Source organism: Sesamum indicum, linkage group LG1, assembly GCF_026168435.1.
Source record: "Sesamum indicum cultivar Baizhima isolate 11 linkage group LG1, ASM2616843v1, whole genome shotgun sequence".
NCBI lineage: Eukaryota > Viridiplantae > Streptophyta > Magnoliopsida > Lamiales > Pedaliaceae > Sesamum > Sesamum indicum.
Genome location: NC_142657.1, coordinates 789144 through 807551, shown reverse-complemented (window position 1 = coordinate 807551; position 18408 = coordinate 789144). Strand labels below are relative to the sequence as shown.

Genomic DNA, 18408 nt, shown 5'->3' with positions numbered 1-18408 from the left:
ATGTAATTATTCCTTTACATATTTACAAGCACCCCTTAAATATGATGCTCTCTTATATACCAAAAACATCAAAATTATGAATTTTGCTCGAATCGAATTCGATCACAGTGAATAAATCATTCACAAAGTGTCAATATGTGTTCTAGATAATTAGTCATTACATAATAAATCATGTATAATTCTTGAAATCCAAATCGTAAAAGAATTTCCTATATATTGCATGCTCTCTCTCTCTCTCTCATATTTGTTTTCCTTTTTTGGTTATGTTATACGTTTTGTTTGGTAGAGTAGAAATAGGTGAGGATAAAGCATTAGAGTCTGCGTACCAGTTGGAAACGCAAATACGTACACCGCCATCAAAAGCTAGAAAGCAAAAACAAACAAACAAACAGAACGACCCCCCCAACCCACATGATTCAGACCACGTCTTTTCCTTATTTTTTAATTATTTACTACACAAAGAAGTGGAGGCTTTCCTTTTTCTTCATATTCAATTTTTTTTATTGTAAATCGGTGTTGCTCCCAAACAAGCCCCAACTTTCACTTGCCCCTACGTATATATATACACATATAAACACGTATCTATACGTATGTATGTTTCTGTGCGTATATATATGCACAAACCTTAATTCCTTAATCCAGTAATCTAGCTAGAAACTGAATTCAGAAAGGAAGAAAAAACACACACAAACACGTCTACACGCACACAGAGATTGAGTGTGTGTGTGAGAGAGAGAGAGACGTAGAGAGAGAAAGATGGAATGGAGAAAATGTTATCTGGACTTGATACTAGTACCTCTGGGATTCATGATATGCATGGGTTATCAGGTGTGGCTGTGGCATAAGGTCCGGACCCACCCCTTCTCTACTGTCATCGGAAGAAACGCCCATGGCCGTCGATTCTGGGTCTCCTGTATTATCAAGGTTGGAAAATTGTTTGTCTTCTTCAATAATATTCTTGTATTATTTTTTTTAAATATATGTATATATATTATATAGTGAATTTTATAAGTAATAATTTATCATACAAAAAAACTGCACCGCAGGATAACGACAAGAAAAACATCCTGGCCGTCCAAACGCTCCGCAACACGATCATGGGGTCCACACTGATGGCCTCGACCTCGATCCTCCTCTGCACCGGCCTCGCCGCCGTCATCAGCAGCACCTACAGCGTAAAGAAGCCTATAAAGGACGCGGTCTACGGCGCGCACGGCGAGGTCATGGTGGCGCTGAAGTACGTCACTCTCCTCCTCTTCTTCCTCTTCTCCTTCATCTGCCACTCGCTCTCGATCAGGTTCATCAACCAGGTTAACTTCCTCATCAACTGTCCGCCGGAAAGCGCGAACGGCGTCGTGACGGCGGAGTACGTGGCGGAGCTGCTGGAGCGGGGGTTCGCGCTGAACACGGTGGGAAACAGGCTGTTCTACAGCGCGGTGCCGCTGCTGCTGTGGATATTTGGGCCGGTGCTGGTGTTCATTTGTTCGGTGACGATGGTGCCTCTGCTCTACAATTTGGACTTGGTATTCATTGCTGAGAAACGGAAATTGGGGAGTGAGAATGGGAATGGAAATCACTGTATAACAGTATGATTCAGAGATCATATTCATTCATAAATAAATATATTTAATCAAAATTAGCGGACTATATTTGCTATTGGCTCTCCTAAGATTAAATGCATTTTTTATCTCATAATTCAAGTTATTTGATGTTGAGTTCACCTCATCAGGCGAGAATAGTGAACTCGTGCGAGCAAAAGGATTGAAGTAGACATTTGACCAAAATACTATTATAAAAAGTTAAAAAGACAAAATTACAGGCAAAAACGAGCCAATAGGAACACAGTAAGCCCAATTTTAAAATTTCACGTGAAATGCACATGCATTTTTTCTGTGTGAAATATGAAATTCAACACAAAAAATAATTAAAATCGCAAAAGTTAAAAAGATAAAGGATTAAAATGCTACCTTAAAAAGTTAAAAAAAAATACCAAATTAACTAAGTCACGGGACTAAAAATGCATTTAAGTCGGGATCTTTTATTTTATTTCAAATACACATATCATGTATATAAAAACTACATATTCAATTTTATTTGAACTAATATTTTATACATGTGGTGTTTATATATGAAATAGAATAAACATAGCAGGAATTACAATAGAAAATCTACTCTGAAAAAACTGATGGGCTTTTATGGAGCTTGAAATTATAATTAATTTTAATTTAATTAGTGAATAAAATGATTTTAATGAGAGTAGAGCTTGATTTGTTGTAAATTAATAATTTACACATCTTTTAATGTTTCTATTAATGAAGTCAGAGCTTGAATTTGGAATCCTCAAATTTCGTATTTTCACTTTAAAAACAATTATTTTTTAAAAGTACTATATGGCTTGTATGTAAATATATAATAGTTATGGGTATTTTACTCTTTTAAGTAAAATATAAGGTTTTTGCCAAATATTCAAACCTCAAGACAGATGAATGTCAAAAACAAAATTTCAGAGGGGGTGGATGCAAAAAAAACCCATAAATTTAAATTAATTCAAACCATCAAATTTTGTCCATTATGAACAAATTAACAGCCGTTGTTGATAAATTATAAATATTTGAATTGGATTTGAATATTAATCTGATCGAGCTCAAAAACAAGTTTGAATTCGATTAAATATAAGCCAAACTCGATTAATCTGAGATTTTTAAATATATTTTATTGTCTACGTACTTAATCGAATCAAAATTCCAACTGAGCTCAAAAGGTTATCGAACAAAAAATTTTGATAAAATTTGGTTTGCTTGAATTTAACAATCGAATTCAAACGAGTTTTTTATCGATCGATTTCGACCAATTATCAATTAATTTGATTTATTCTTGAGGCCTAATAGCAACTACTACAGTTCTTGGTTTTTAGGCAATTTTTTTGTAGTCCTGTTACTATGTGTAGAAGCAGTTGTCCCATTAGCTAAATCCATAATTAATATGCAAAATATGAAAAATCTCCACGAGTACAGAAGTCCAATACAGGAGAGAGTAAATTGAAAAAAAAAAAAAAACAAAAAAAGCACACACAGATGGAGAAAACTAGGCTTTAAAACTACCTACATCACTTTGATGCTGGAGGAGCACCATGAGAGTCCCAAGTCCATATCTCTGCATTAGAGATGATGCCGTTGGAGACGGTGCCGTTGAAGGGCTCGGCATTCTCGAGTCCAACGGGTGATGCTGAAAGCCCAGTAAATGAAGAATTGTCGTCTGGACGACCGGCCATTATTGGGGAGACGTTGTGGTCCATGCGGTTTATGTTGTTATTCATGTAGTCGTGGGGCGTGTTGAGGTAATTCTGAAGAAGATGGCTCAAACTGGATGTCAATGAGCCGCGAGCGACCATGTCTTCGGCTAGTTTCACCTGAATTAGAACATTCAAGTAATGAGAGAGGCTACCTAGAGAATGCACTACTGTGCCTACATGAGTGGAGGTTCGATGCTGCCCGTGTGGATAGTAACTTGAATGTAGACCGTTAGTTCATATATGCTGATGCCAGCATTTCATTTACGAGATCATTATATTCTGGTATAAATGCTCGTATCCCTTAAGGATTACTGGCTACATGGGTAGCATAAAATTGGGATGTCGATACTCGACTGTAAACAAGCCACAACAGTAATGGTACCTTAGCTCTTAGAGCTTCAACGTCTGATCTAAGCACTCGATTATTCGTCGTGGAATCTTTGAATTGCTGAGTAGCTTCTGCAAGTTGTTTGAACAAGGATGCATTCTCTCCTCGTAATTGCTCAACCTTCATAAAAGGACAAAATTCACTTAATTGTCCGGGAACATCAATGTACGAACGATGTAAGCGATAACTTGAAAAGAAAAGTGTCTGAAAGCTTATGCACACGACACCTGTTGTTCAAGATCTGCTAAATGGGCTTGCTTTCTTCTCCTAGAGCGTCGAGCCGACTCCCTGTTAGAAACCATCCTGAAATGACATTCTCGATTGATGTCAGCTTTCTTGTGCTCGAGTTTTGCACATTCTCTATCCCATTTTCTGGACTAACATGTGTACCTTTTGATGCGCTTGATGTCAACAGGATTCGTGCTTTGTTCACAAGGACCAGCTTCTATCTCCAGGTCGTCTTCATCGGTTTGCTCATGTGACGAACCGCTGCTAGCTCCAACTGCTTGATTATCTCCAACCTTTGAGTTATTGCCCGATATTGGACTATCAACTGCAAAATCAGAAGCTGGAAACTTCAGTTGTCGAGTACTCAAGAATCAGAACATGTACTAAATTTCTTCACTTCTACACGAGTTAAAGAAAACAAAAAACGAGTGCTTTGAAATCTTGCGACGTTCACTTGCCACATATGGATGATTGTGAATCAATCGGTGCTGAAGTATTTGACTGGATAGGATAAATATTCCGGGACCAGAACGGATTATCTGCCAACGAGTTAGGACCAGACGACCCTTTACGAATTTCCTGACATTCAAGAGCAAGCTACATCATAAGCAAAGTCCCTAATGGAAAAGAATAGGTGTGAATTCAATCTGGTCAGAGTAAGAAAAACAGACGTACGAGTAAATCGAGTACTACATAACTGGTTTAATATCGCACGCCCGTAAAGTTTCTTAATGCTTCTAAGTAACTCTGCAATAAAGGTTGCAAAGTTTTTATTGCACATGCGAATAATTCATATCACGATTATATTTAAGTAAAAGGTGGTAATAATTGAATCTTATTAAGAATCACAACACTCGGTCAGAGCTATTGCATCTACTTGCAATTGGCAGATTCAATCACACCGACTGCCCACCTACTCTATCATCCATGTGGTGTTTCCACACCGAATCTATTAACCACAGACCATCCCTTTCCCATCGGACATAAGGAATAAAAGTTAAGAAAACAGCTGAAGATGTGAGAAGACAAAACAACATATTTCCAAAAAAAAATTAAACTCAGATCTTTGTCATGTTCTCCTTGCACACCGGCACTGCACATAGGACAGATGTTACGACCAACACCACCACATTTCTTACAACAAAGCTACGCATTCAAGACAATGAAATACTAAAGTAAGAATTACAAGAAAGAATGGTTTTCATCTTTTCTTTCTAACTGGTTTTCGAGAAGAGTGGTTGAAAATTCTTGGAACACTAGAGAATATAAAAAGGGACGGCCAACATCAAAAGTAGGATCCACATAGGATTCATACAAAAAAGAAATCATTATTACAGAAATTACCACGAAAAAGAAAAAGGGGTCAATGTCTTAACATGTTTTCATTTTAAACGGAGAACATTCCACATACAAATATATATATATATATATATGTCTGTGTGCGCGCAACTTTATTGTGGTAATAGCTTATCTCGACACGAGGATTAAAAATTATTAATGGCTTTCCAATTGCCAAACTGTAAGACAAACGATTGTAAAGCATAAACTTTGATAAAGTTAAGTTTACTTTAACATGTTAACCAAAAAAGAACAACATACTACTTTACTTTAAATTAGCACATATGAATTCTTTGACCAAATATGAAGAACGTATACGAAAGGACAAGCGAACAGTCATTTATTCAAATGTTATTGTTATCTTATAAATTCGCAAAATTTCGACAGCAAAATCGGACAAGTATTATTGACATAGAACAATTAAAAGTTCGATAATTTGATGAACAGGGAATATGAAACCTTTGAATCCTACTGGTTCTAGAGGCAAGTTGTCTACTCCTGCACTCAATTCTTTATTCTTTATGCTTACAACATTAAAAAACACTACAAGTATGTAATAAACTCCCTATGCTTGCCCAGTCATCATCATCAACCTATCAAATAAATTCCGTAGGTAAAGAAACCTTGGTATTTTTCAATCCCATCAGCACTACATCAAAGATCGTCCCAATTTACACCTAAAAATTTAAAAACAAAAAAGAACATTAAAAGACAACTCCCAGGTTGCTCTGCCTATGTGATGGTAAGAAAGAACAAGAATCTTCAAGAAAACAATGAATCGAATATTTTCTAACCATGAAGCACTAAACATACACAAAACCTCAATACGAATCAAGAATATGTGTGTGTGATTCTAAAAGGGTGAGATGGACTAACCAGATTCTTGAAAGGTGAAAGCATGTGATCATCAGTAGCATTGTCGAGGGAGAAGAGAGCATGAAAAGCATCAGCAGAGGGTCCAAAGATGTCAGCTTTGTGATGAATTTTGCGGTCATCTTCGGTGGAAGCGAAGAGCTCCTCAAGTGCCAATTCAGACGGGCTTCTCTTCATATCACTGTAACCAAAGATTGAGCTGTTCTTGAACACTGTATTTTTCTTATTATCCATTTCGCGCAGACGATCACTATTTTTCTTGCTTCTCTTTTTTCACTTCCTTAGCTGTGAAGAATGGGAGTTCAAGAGAGAGAAAGAGAGAGGAAAGGGGGAAAATGTGAAGAGGGAATTGATGATTATATAATAGAAACAAAGGTAGGTGAAGAACTGAAGAGAGAGAGAGAGAGAGAGAGAAGCAGCCAAAGTGGCTTTCTGATGAAAGAAAAAGGTGGGAATCATTTGCATGAAGAAGTCTCATTCAGATGTACTTCACTTCACTTCACTTCACTCTCCTCATTTTACTTCCTTCTCCTCCCACCTTTTATTCAATTTCTCAATATATATACCACACTTTATTCAAATTTCTTCTAATTTCATCTCCTCTCCTAAAATCAAAAATCTACCACAATTTTATTTTATAGGACCAAATATATTATTATATTTATTTTACAAAATTAAATGTGTCAAATTCATAAATTATAAGAGCAAAAATACAACACACCGCTGTCGTGTGGGACTAAAATGCAATTTCCCCACCAAAATTAAAAAAATCAATTGAGTTGAGAAAGAAAAAAACATAATAATTATAGGTGATGTAATTTTGTTTTAAGAGTATTAAAATATGTTTGAAATCATACGTGACCAAGAATTAATAAATTATATTTTTAGGTAATATCTGACATGTTTCATCAAACCTAATCTACCCACCGGACCTAATTAATTAATTCATCAAAATTTATCTTTTTTTCTTTTTGGTAATATTAAACATATATGATAATGTGGGGTGGCATTGGTAGAAGCAGTAAATACAAGAAAAATTAGGGTTCATAAGTTATAAAGTGGGGACTTAGAGATGGAGATTGATTTGGATGTGCACCGACCTTCAAAAAGTTGATTGTGCTGTTAACCAAGAATTATTAATACATTGTCATAATCTACTTTTCTTCTGCTGCATATATATATATATATATATATATAAGAAATTATAAGAAATTCTCTTAAAATTTATCAAATAAAAAAATAAATTCTCATTATTTAAAAAATTATTAATACTCTTTAAAATTAACAATCGTTTAACAAATATTTCTATAGTGAGATGTTAAAAGAGAATATTTATTTAGTAATTATTAATATTAAATAAAAAAAAATTAATTATAATTATGACAAATCTCGTATCAAACAAGTCTTCCTGTGTTTGTGAGTGAGAGAGAGAGAAAAAAGAAAAGAGTAATCTCAGCCCACTTTCCTTTTCCAAAAGAGAGAAGAGTGACCTTTTTTATTGCTTTTTCCAGTCCCTTGCAAGTTTGCCTCAGCACTAAGGCATTCACAATACCCAACTTGCCTTCATCAATTATTAGGTAAAGTCTTTCCTCAAGTTTTAAATGAAGTTAGGAATTTATGCTATTTTTACTAATCAAGAATGATTGTTGATTTATAAGCATTTATTTTTAAAAACTTCGGATCGTCTGTTCTAAAATAGTAGTTCGTATACACACCACGTATATAAAGAATAAAGATGCAGGGAAAACGAATTCTTGTATACTAAGATGTAAAATAAAATGCAAATTTTTTAAAAGTACGCGGTCGAAACTGTTCCACAGAAGTGAAAGGCTTGTGTTCAACAACCTTAAAGGCAACCTTGCTAACCCTTTTAAGACAGGATCTCAAGTCCTTTCTGGGGAAGCTTAAGGTAATGAAATTAATATGGCCTAACACGGCGTGCTCAGCGCACGTCTGGGCTAATCTGAGTGAATCGGACATTGGATGAAGAATAAGAGATTATGCAAAGTTGGTTCTGTGATTGTCCAATGTTCATAAACTGGAAATTTCTGAATCGCCAGCATTACCTGCACAAAGAGATTTCTGCTGAACATGTTCTTAAAGACAGATACAGAGACTCTTGACTAAGAGCCCTTGTCCAATTCAAGACATTGAAACATTATACTACTTCAGGGTTGGAATGATTATTGACGGTTCCTCAGGTAAAGGATTCTTACGTTTCAACTCCGGTCTTTGAATCAGGTAGCTCCATTTCTTCAATGAAAGCCTTTGTCATCTTCAAGAAGTCCTCCATGTGCAATAGCTTCCATTCCTAGTGCAATCATAATCAACACACGATTGGGAAACGACATGACCACATAGGAATTTCGCAGGAAAACAACATGCAAAACTTTCTGGGCTCTGTGTAGGAATTGTTTAAAACAATTCTGGCATCCTTCATTTGAGAAAGAACATGCAAATTCAACCAGAGATTACTTGAGGAACAAATTCGAGGCTGATTATCATACATAGTATTTCGTTGTTCTACGAGAGAAAACTCCGATGACGTATAGAAAACAAAAACACACCTCAAAATCCCACTCGCCAAACAAGTTTGGATCGGTCTTGTTTGCCCAAACATATATGTCGGCTTGCAACGTTTCTGAACCATCCTGCGAAAATAGAGAAACCTATTTTTATTTACAGCTTCTCAGAAGACATTATCAGCTAATGGTTAAACAAGTACTAGCTCACTCAGTGTTCACGAACAAAGTCAAAACCTCGTGTCCTTATGTAGGAAAATTATGTATTAAATGCAAATAAAAATTATGGAAAAGGTGTAGTTTCAAAACATTTGAAAATATAGGCAGAACCAGGGGGGGGGGAAACATGCATGCGTCTGTCTAATTGGACGCATGCATGTAACAAATTTGGAGTTTCAAACACCAATTTTGTTTGAAACACAAAATTTTGGTTCTATAAAATGCTGCTTTCGTTAGGAGGAAGCACCACAAGCAAACTTTCTTGAGCCAAAAAGATTTCGCCAGCAAAATTTTTTGAAAGCAGTAAAAAAAAAAAAGAAGTTGTTATTGAGAGTGGAATTATGGTTAGTTTTGGTCCGCATGATAGGGCAGTCAACTCATCAATTTGAAGATGTGCCAGTAGGTCAGGACACAACCTTATATGCAAGGCATGGTGATATTCCTTTTTCGGGTTTTTCAACTTGTTCAACGCCACAATCATGTTCTACAAGTGTCATAGAAATGGATTTTTTAGGAGTTATCTCGTGTGGTCATATTGAAATTGACCAACATATTATTACTGCGTTAGTAAAAAGATGGAGACATGAATCTCAGACTTTTCATTTTTCAATTGGCAAGGCGATGGTCACACTTTAGGACATAGCAATCAATTGGAATCTTTCAATTTAAAGCAATCTTATTACTGGAGTAGATACAAAGTGGACTACTCAACAGTGGCAAGATATTGCCTCAATTTTTGGAGTTCCAACCGGATGAGAGGGCATTTAAACATTTGCAAACAAGGCTCCTTATTTTGCATGACTGGTTGCTAAGCAATACAGGTGACAGTGACATCCCTTTCGAGAAGGTATTGCAGGAGGCACAAACACATGTTTTGTGCATTATTGGTGGAATATTATATCCTGATGCTACGGATAACACTGTGCCGTTATTGTATTTACAACAATATGCAGGACATCCACGAAGGTGGTATATCTAATTAGAGTGTAGCGATGTTGGCATATTTATATAAAGAGTTGTATACAGCATCGCAGAGACAGAAAGTTAATATAAGTGGGGCCATGTAATTGTTATAAATTTGGGCATGGTCTCGTATTATAACCATAGCGCCAATTCTCTCCACCAATAATATAGAATTGAGGCCCACAATAATTGACGACGAAAACATCCTCCCGCTTCCTCCATATGTTGCACGGTATGCTTAATTCATTTATAATTATAATAGTAAACCAAAATTGTTCAGTTAAATTTTTCATTGGTACCCATATTTTTTTAAGCAGTCATATCATATATCCCGGACACTCCGCATTATTAGGAATATGCTGGACTGGATGAAACTAAATGAGGTATATTGTTAGTATATTTCTTGATATATAGATTTTTCTGTGCTAATTAAATGATATAATGTTGTAATTTATCCGGACACCATATGGTGGCGGAGGGCCCGATATCCAGTTACTGCCATTTTATGCCTTTCGAACACCATGGCACATAAAATACCCGTTATATTCACTATGCAATCGTTGAAATCCATCACCACGAATACCCGTTATATTCACTATGCAATCGTTGAAATCCATCACCACGAATGGGTGCTTCGATAATTTGGCATGGTTCAAGACATTCCCCTGAACCCATTGGTTAGTGAACAACATTTACATTCACTCAGACGTGGACATCACGAACAAGATTGGGCATGGTTCTATCAAAATTATATTGCATAATCGAACGACGTGCAAGCATTAATGGTGGTAAGGCCCGAGATCAAAAATGGTAACCATACCGTCCCGAATTATATGAACTGATATCACCAAATTACTCGGATCTAAATTTAAGGCCCGAAATATGCAGATAACAAAATCTACAATAAAACACAAACTAAATTGGCATACCTCCAAAAGAACATCGGCAGTCGTCCTCTCATACTCAACATCCTCAAACTCATCCAGGATATAGAGTTCAGGAGGAGTAATACCAAACAGTACCTGTATCAATAGTTACTGAATCAGCTGATATTTTTCTAATAAAAAACCAGACAAGCTGGTAATCTAAATCTGCAAGATCTTTCAGGTATCTTTCATTTCCAATCATAAGATAGCAAATTCTGACCATTGTTAAACTGGATAACTAAGCAAGTACAAAACTTGCACACGCATAAACATGTCGATAATTAGAACAATCACAACCATTCATGTAGATAGTCGCACATCTGCCATACTACATAAACAATTGTTGTTGTGCCATGACATAAGTTCTGTGACTCCCTAAGAATAATCTCAAAACGCAGACATAAAGAGGAGCATCTACCTGTCTGATGATGCATCATAACATACTCATAATGATATTAGATTAGAGTAGCATGCCAAAGAGAAATGCAGTAATTGCGGACAAACCTTCCCGTTAACTTTCTTATCTTGAGCAGGTACAATTGCAGGGTAAACACATGCTTTGATACTAAACCTTTGGCTACGAAAAGAGAACACAAAGAAATTGTCAGCATTCAGCAACATGACATAATAATGAAACAAAAAGTAAATTACCCTTGGTGGGTGGTCGATCAGCTATTTGCTATAACCTAAACAAGAACGTAATCCGGATGCAACCATTACTTCTAATTTAGTTTTCAGACACTTATTTTAAGATTTTCACAACTAAACAAACAAGAGGACATAATATTCATGAACATGTTTCTCTATTCGAGTTGCAGATGGATTATGCTTCCTAGTCATTGATAATCAAGAGGGATGAGAAGGAGATGTAAGAACTAGGCTCCTTCCCCACCCAAATAGCAGTTCAATCTCAACATCAGTTCTGATTAGATTAGACAGTCAAAAAAGGGAGCAACTGTAATATGTTTAGGTAGTACATGAAGCATCAGAAGGTGTAGCACCCCCAATTGATAGAAATGGGAAACAACCCAGATGGAGAAAATCAAAGAGGAAAGTTGAACAGCCAAAGAGACATACATATGTTGTTCAGGTAAGGCAGATATAATTAGAGATGCAGAGAGAGAGAAAGACTGACTAGTGGGGCAGGACGGCAGGGGAAGAAGGAGGAACGCGACCTAAGAGAAGACGAACGACGTCGTCAGCAAGGAGGCTGCCGTAGACGAAGACATTAGAGATGGGGGGCGCAGGAGGAGTTGGAGTAAAGGAAGACCCCATTGATCATCACATTCACATCTCTCTCTCTTCTTGTTATTCATATTTTCGTATTTTATCTTAATACTTATGTCAATTTTACTTTTTGAAAAGACCTTTCACCACAATTGGGCTTTCGTAGGATGCCAAATACTTCAAATCGAATACAACACATTTGCAAACTTATTTGAACTAACATTGATCTTGAAAAATTATACTTGAAATTTGATTGATTGTTCTTATAATCAAACTCAAACCAATTTTAATTAAATTAAACATAAATCATATTTGAATAATTTGATTTTTTTTAAATATATTTTATTCATTTTACATTAATCGAAACTACCTCAAATCAAACACAAAAAAAAAATACTCAAATTCAATTTAACAAATTAAATTCAAACGAAAAGTTAACAATCCATTTCAATTAATTTAGTTTTCAACCCTAAGCTCTCGAGTGCATCACAATCACTTGCTCTATATTCCTGATCTGCATCATCTACACTTGACAGAAAAGGCATACACAACAGTTGAACAGCTCAGCTGGAACGAACGGACCGCTTCCAATTTAGTGAATCTAACTCATTCTGCTGAGATACCAAACATGTGTTTATGCGATCTATAGTCCTGAATTCGTGCCCTAACTCGTGGTCATGATCAGAGTCGAGGTCACTCAAATGCAGCAGATTCTTGAACCTAATAACTACTGATTGAGACTGAACAATCCGCGTTCGACTCGAGTACACAGCAAATTCAGGAGACCATGAACAGGAGAGGGCCATGAACACCTTGAGCTGCCAAAATATCGTTTCATTAACAATCATCAAGTGTGCATAATTCTATTCTAGTCTTTTCAATACCAAAACAATTGGGACAGCATTCAACAGTAGGTCTTTAGAAAAGCAAGGGGAAACCCAAAGCGATAATCATGGAGTTATTCTCTGTGGATCACGAGGGAAAAGTGATGTCTTGCGGATATTGTTGAGGGCACAGAAAAGCATCACTACGCGCTCCAATCCCACTCCAAACCCACCATGAGGTGGTGCGCCGTACCTTTCAAGAAGCACCAAGGAATCAGTAACATATATTGCAACGATGAATAACAGAATTGTTTCAGTCGCAATTACATGCTTTACTTACACCAAATGCTGTGACAGGTGATTTTTCTTTATATTGAAGCACACAAGTAATTACACTTCTGGTAAAGGCAATTAAGACACTGACGAGACCCCCTGATAAATGCAATACCTACAATAACTTGATAAAGAAACCCCATATTCCCCATTTTAAGCAAGTTCTGAATGTGTGGACCATAATTGAACTCCCACAAGAAAGACAAAATTAGTAAATACGCAAAACCTCTCTAGTGGTGACATAGCCTGTAATAAGAAGATTCTTAGAGAATACAAGGGGAAAAAAAGGAAAGAAAAAAATTGACACGAGGAAACAACTAGTTGTTGCTGCAAATATAACGAGGGGAAATGTATTCACTGCAAAGGTGAGAATCTTTCCATCTTGCTAGGAAACATCTACTTTTCCCTTGTTTTGCAAGGATGAAATGAGTCTATCTGGAATTTGTGCTCATTATAGGGAGACAACAAAAGAACAGGGTCAAAACATCTCAATGTTCCTTCTATACCAAAAAAGTAGAAATTATTTTCGATTTCCTAGTCTTCACATCCAACAAATAAGGTCACAGCTAGTTCTGGAAATATCATCTATGATCTTTTTGGTTTTCCCATCAACCTACTCTGTATAATTGCAATCTCAAACAGCATTTCTACTTTTGAAGGACAAAATAAACATAATTCTTTTCAAGGTCATAAGCATAGAATTAAATATGAAGTAATCAACAAACAACCTGCCTTTTTCAATAAAGAGAATTTGGCTCTCAGCAATCTTGTGAAAATAATGTAGCAAACAGCATAGAGTGTGAAGACTTTGAATTTTGAGAATAAGAATAAATATATAGAATATGAAAAAGGACAATAGTTAATAGAAAGTGCACCTGAAGGAATCAATATATGTTGATATTGTCTTGACGTCAATTCCCAATGATTGTGCACGCTCCGTCAAAAACTCGGGGACATGGACACGCTGAGCTCCTGATATAATCTCCTCACCTAAAAAGAAGCCAATAAAATATTTAGGAATCAGATCCCAATTCATCAATGCAGAACTTCCTCTTATTATGGCTCATAAAAGATGTATAAGAACTTCGTGCTTCTTATATAGGAGAGAACAAGTTTCAAAGCAGCTCAAACATTTATGACATGAGTACAAGTTTACTTCAACTGTCAACCATGAAGGAGAATTAAGAAACATGCAAGGTACATTGTAGGTAACAAGTAACAACAGATATATTGAAGATATGCAAGAACCATTTCTCAGCATTTATTTTGAATGCAGCCATTTGCATATTTTGGGCAAGAAAATGACTCAGGCATATGAATAAATTCCATGCTTACCCCGAATGAAAACATCAAATGAATTGCTATACTTCGGATTATCATGACAAGGCATGGTGTAAAATGGTCTAACAGCCAGAGGGTAGCGGTGAAGTATGTAGAACTCAGTGCCATACCTACAATAAGCATTTCAACATGATAAATTCTGCCAGATACATCCACTTGCACAGGAAATAAAAAGAGATATAAGGCAAGAAAAAATAGGGACAAAATACAGGTGATGTAAACCACAAGCTGAAGCTACACCTTTTAGCTTCTAGTCATTGTCTTCAGACATATTGAAATTTAAATCGGTGAATTTGACAAGTTGACAAGGTTCACTCTTACATGGTGACCTTACTCATAGGTTCAAGAGAATAGATTGAATAGAATCAATAAGTAAAAAGCACCATACTTCTCCAGTACAAGCTGGCCAAGCTTTCTCTCTGATTCAGTGTTGAGATCTCCAAGGGGATCAATTTCGACACCAGCTTCCTGCAGAAGCAGCAGTCATTAAGGTACCACAGACCTACCTTATAATGATATATGTACTATCACGGATAAAAATGAAAATTTACAAGCACTCACTGGCACAAAGCAGAAACCAGTGAAGAAGACCAACAATTAAAAATTCTAGTAGAAGCACAACATTTTATCCTGAAAACTGTATTCATTAATTAGGTAACTACTAATTAAGAATTTAATGCATAGTGAACCTAGTTCTTTAATCCACAGATATTAGCATCTATTACACAGATTTTCCATGATTTGCTTTTATAAAGGAAGTGTACCATACACACGTATTCTTATGCTAAAATTTTCACTGTATCACAGTACATTTTAATTGAGCTCATACGGATCAGATCACATTTTTAATTTAGTGTAGTTTCTTTAATATTTTATTGTAGATTGAAACTTTTATTGGGGAGAATATTCAGCAATGCATTATATAGTGTGCTCAATTTATTGATTTAGCCCATTGATAGAACCCTCGCCTTCCACAATATTTAAGCAATCAGGAATCCTCCTAAGAACATCAAAATTGAATATACACTATAAGTCTATAATTGCCAAAAACATGAATTTCTGAAAGCAAAAAGCATGTAATTTCACAGACCTGCATATTTTGGGTTAATATTAGACATATAAAACAATCTCTTGAAAAAAATTAGTTTTACATAGCATTCACATCTTCACCAATTGTCTTCAAGACAAAAATAAGACTGGACATCTCTTTACAGAAAGATATCAACACTCATTTTTTCCACACTTACCTTCAGCATTTGAACCCCCTCTTCAAAGGTAAGCCTCAAGGTCTTCCGAAGGTACTGCATATGCAAAGTCAATTATAAGAATTAACACCAGCTTTTGGAAATAGCATATCTGTGGATGGACACATGGAATAGCCAAACCATGGTTCTGCCACAACAACCAATGTTTTTCTTCATGAAGTTCAGAGATCATTCTACTTAGTATGATATCTAAATAATAAATGGTGTAAAACTGTTAATGGCTCAACCTTCAGCTTCTCAAAAGGGTATTGCCTATTGATGGCTTCAAGCTCTTTGGAACATTTCTCATTCAAACTGTCAAACATTGTCACAAATAAGCGATCAACAATGTCCATCACCTGCATGAATATGGTCAGGTCATCATCTAGAAAACGAGATCTAGAAGTAGCCCAAGCTTCTACAAAGTAATACATACCTCTGAATAGTGCTCCTTAATCTCCATTTCAACATCAAGACCTGTAAACTCACACAAGTGTCTGTGTGTAAAAGAGTCCTCTGCTCTGAAGACAGGACCAACTTCAAATACACGACCAAAATCACCACAAATCGACATTTGCTTATGAAGCTGTGGTGACTGTGCCAGACATGCAGGTGTTCCTTTGTAATCAAATCTAAAAACAGCTGAACCGCCTTCACTAGAACCAGCAATCAATTTTGGTGTGTGGATCCCAACAAAACCTTCAGACAACAAAAACTGCCTAAATATCTGCATGAACACATAATAACATTTAGGATCAGTATGTAGATATAAACTGATAGTGGCAGTTAATTAAGCATCGCCAGATTGATGTCGACCAACAACAAAAAAATGCAGAGGACAACTGCAAAAATATCAATATTCTTCCAAAATATTGGCCATTACACCAGACAGCATGAACTTATATAGGTAAGTCTCACCAAATTGAACAACTACCCAAAATTTTCTTATAAAAATACCTCCAAACCCAAATTTGGGCTCACACATTAGGCAAAAACATTCAGAAATCCATAACTGAACTTCACCAAGACAAATAGATATCACTATTACTACTAAGACTGCGTGAGAATTTCAATTAGTGTTACTAAATCCACATGGACCGCATGTAGGAAACAAAAGAAAAAAAACACTCGTTTGAGACCTTGAGATAGATATAGCTGCCTACGAAAATGGGGATCTCATACAAAACTGAACCTGTATACTCTTACATTCTCAACTTGACACTGAATTCGAAAAATTGCTTGATTGGCAGGAGTACGCATGTCAAGAACTCTAAAATTCAAACGAGTATCCTGATTCACCCGCACAAGCTGCTCACCAGCCTGCATCCAGAAAACACTCATCACTACGACAGTTTCAAGTATAAGACGAGTCACGTGCATAATCGCACGAGAAAACATGTGTATAAATGAAGCAGTATACCTGTAAAGCCTTTTCTATTTCGAGCTCACTTCTTGCTGCATCCTCAATATTAATAGGCAGTGCTGGAACAGCCTTGTTCACACAATAAAGCTTCCTCACTTGAATTTCCACCTATCAGAATTAAACAAATCCACCAAATATTATTAGATACAACAGAAGAACAAAATACAATAACATAATCACATTAATACAAGTAAACTTAAGACCCATATAATGATTCTAAACTAATCAAGCAAGCAACCTCGTAACTCAATATACAACTACAGATATAAGAAGCAGAAGATGCAAACATTTGATACCTAAGTAGTATGAACTCACAAGCAGAAGCGTACTAGAAGTATTACAAAACCTTTCAATTCTTTCAAAAATCTTCCAAAAAACATAAAACACCAAAACCCCAGAAAAATACCTGCTGACTAGCGCCAGTGATTGGTTGGGTCGGAACCGATATAACCCCTTCGATATCAACTATACTCTCCCGGCTCAAACTAGTGGCAAACTTCACCATCTGCGGGCTGACAACATCCTGCGCCACAGTCAAGACACACTGCACCGTAAAACCCCGTTCCCTCACCACCAGGAACGCCATCTTCTTCCCGACAGCGCGGATCGCCTGGGCGCGCCCACGTATCAACACAACCTGATCCTTCAACTCATTAGTCAAATCCTTTACCTCCGTCCACTTCTTACCGGATATTTCCTTGGATTGCAGGTCGTTTAACGGGATTTCGCCGTAATTCGCCGCCAATGGGTCCTCGGCTTCGAGGGTGACAGCGGAAACACCGGCTGCAGCAGAGGCGGCCGCGGCGGCTTCTTGGCGTTTGCGCTGTCGCTCCAGCTTGGCTAGCTCTTTCTTGGAGAGCTTCTTCTCGGGATTCTCCTCGGAAGGAGTGCTCTGCAGTGGCTCTTCGGACGACATTTCGTGAGAAAAATTGTGGGATTATCGAGTGAAGGAATTATCAGTGGAATGGATTCGAGTATTGAGGAAAGCAAAGAAGACGAAGAAATGGTTGGCGGCCGAAGTTTTCACTTCTCCTTCGGGTTTAGCTATTGGATTTGGGCCGATTCCTCCTCCTTTGTGGATTGTCTTTTTTCCTTTTTTCTTTAAATTATAAAGAAAAACACACACACACACTCTGCAAGTTGATTTATGCTCGGGAATTTACAACATACTCTATGAGGTTTTTTGTATACGTAAATTTTTTACCAAAATTCAGCAACTATCTATAGTACCTTCAATGTTTATTTTTATTTAATAAATAAATTTTTT

General features: G+C 36.5%; 4 protein-coding genes across 4 annotated transcripts; 1 reads left to right on the top strand and 3 right to left on the bottom strand.

Annotated features, from left to right (window-relative positions):
• The first annotated feature begins 586 nt into the window (after positions 1-586).
• Positions 587-1647, top strand: LOC105160396 (uncharacterized). The gene is made up of 2 exons (XM_011077792.3): positions 587-924; positions 1047-1647. The coding sequence occupies exons 1-2, from the start codon at positions 757-759 to the stop codon at positions 1590-1592; spliced, it is 714 nt and encodes a 237-aa protein (XP_011076094.1). The 5' UTR covers positions 587-756; the 3' UTR covers positions 1593-1647.
• A 1314-nt stretch (positions 1648-2961) lies between these two features.
• On the bottom strand, positions 2962-6570 carry LOC105160317 (bZIP transcription factor RISBZ4). The gene is made up of 6 exons (XM_011077677.3): positions 6123-6570; positions 4367-4487; positions 4071-4233; positions 3908-3983; positions 3675-3800; positions 2962-3409 (listed from the first exon to the last, which is right to left on the bottom strand). The coding sequence occupies exons 1-6, from the start codon at positions 6351-6353 to the stop codon at positions 3107-3109; spliced, it is 1020 nt and encodes a 339-aa protein (XP_011075979.2). The 5' UTR covers positions 6354-6570; the 3' UTR covers positions 2962-3106.
• A 1318-nt stretch (positions 6571-7888) lies between these two features.
• LOC105160238 (AIG2-like protein D) lies at positions 7889-12071 on the bottom strand. The gene is made up of 6 exons (XM_011077566.3): positions 11885-12071; positions 11254-11326; positions 10753-10845; positions 8687-8770; positions 8336-8430; positions 7889-8185 (listed from the first exon to the last, which is right to left on the bottom strand). The coding sequence occupies exons 1-6, from the start codon at positions 12022-12024 to the stop codon at positions 8182-8184; spliced, it is 489 nt and encodes a 162-aa protein (XP_011075868.2). The 5' UTR covers positions 12025-12071; the 3' UTR covers positions 7889-8181.
• Positions 12072-12370: 299 nt separating this feature from the next.
• Positions 12371-18225, bottom strand: LOC105160157 (Class II aminoacyl-tRNA and biotin synthetases superfamily protein). The gene is made up of 10 exons (XM_011077450.3): positions 17548-18225; positions 17139-17249; positions 16925-17038; positions 16155-16445; positions 15967-16077; positions 15722-15775; positions 14863-14942; positions 14469-14584; positions 14009-14123; positions 12371-13053 (listed from the first exon to the last, which is right to left on the bottom strand). The coding sequence occupies exons 1-10, from the start codon at positions 18055-18057 to the stop codon at positions 12927-12929; spliced, it is 1629 nt and encodes a 542-aa protein (XP_011075752.2). The 5' UTR covers positions 18058-18225; the 3' UTR covers positions 12371-12926.
• Positions 18226-18408: the final 183 nt, after the last annotated feature.

What these genes read in the sequence shown, in the direction of transcription:
- LOC105160396 (XM_011077792.3), top strand. Translation starts at nt 757, where the DNA reads ATGGAATGGAGAAAATGTTATCTGGACTTGATACTAGTACCTCTGGGA. An exon ending in GGGTCTCCTGTATTATCAAG is followed by an intron (nt 925 to 1,046) that starts GTTGGAAAATTG and finishes ACTGCACCGCAG; the next exon opens with GATAACGACAAGAAAAACAT.
- LOC105160238 (XM_011077566.3), bottom strand. Translation starts at nt 12,024, where the DNA reads ATGGGGTCTTCCTTTACTCCAACTCCTCCTGCGCCCCCCATCTCTAAT. An exon ending in CTGCCGATGTTCTTTTGGAG is followed by an intron (nt 8,771 to 10,752) that starts GTATGCCAATTT and finishes CTATTTTCGCAG; the next exon opens with GATGGTTCAGAAACGTTGCA. An exon ending in TTGGCGAGTGGGATTTTGAG is followed by an intron (nt 8,431 to 8,686) that starts GTGTGTTTTTGT and finishes TGATTGCACTAG; the next exon opens with GAATGGAAGCTATTGCACAT.
- LOC105160157 (XM_011077450.3), bottom strand. Translation starts at nt 18,057, where the DNA reads ATGTCGTCCGAAGAGCCACTGCAGAGCACTCCTTCCGAGGAGAATCCC. An exon ending in AAATAGAAAAGGCTTTACAG is followed by an intron (nt 17,039 to 17,138) that starts GTATACTGCTTC and finishes TTCTGGATGCAG; the next exon opens with GCTGGTGAGCAGCTTGTGCG. An exon ending in TTAAGGAGCACTATTCAGAG is followed by an intron (nt 16,078 to 16,154) that starts GTATGTATTACT and finishes ATATTCATGCAG; the next exon opens with GTGATGGACATTGTTGATCG.
- LOC105160317 (XM_011077677.3), bottom strand. Translation starts at nt 6,353, where the DNA reads ATGGATAATAAGAAAAATACAGTGTTCAAGAACAGCTCAATCTTTGGT. An exon ending in GACATCAAGCGCATCAAAAG is followed by an intron (nt 3,984 to 4,070) that starts GTACACATGTTA and finishes ATGTCATTTCAG; the next exon opens with GATGGTTTCTAACAGGGAGT. An exon ending in TAGCAGATCTTGAACAACAG is followed by an intron (nt 3,801 to 3,907) that starts GTGTCGTGTGCA and finishes CCTTTTATGAAG; the next exon opens with GTTGAGCAATTACGAGGAGA.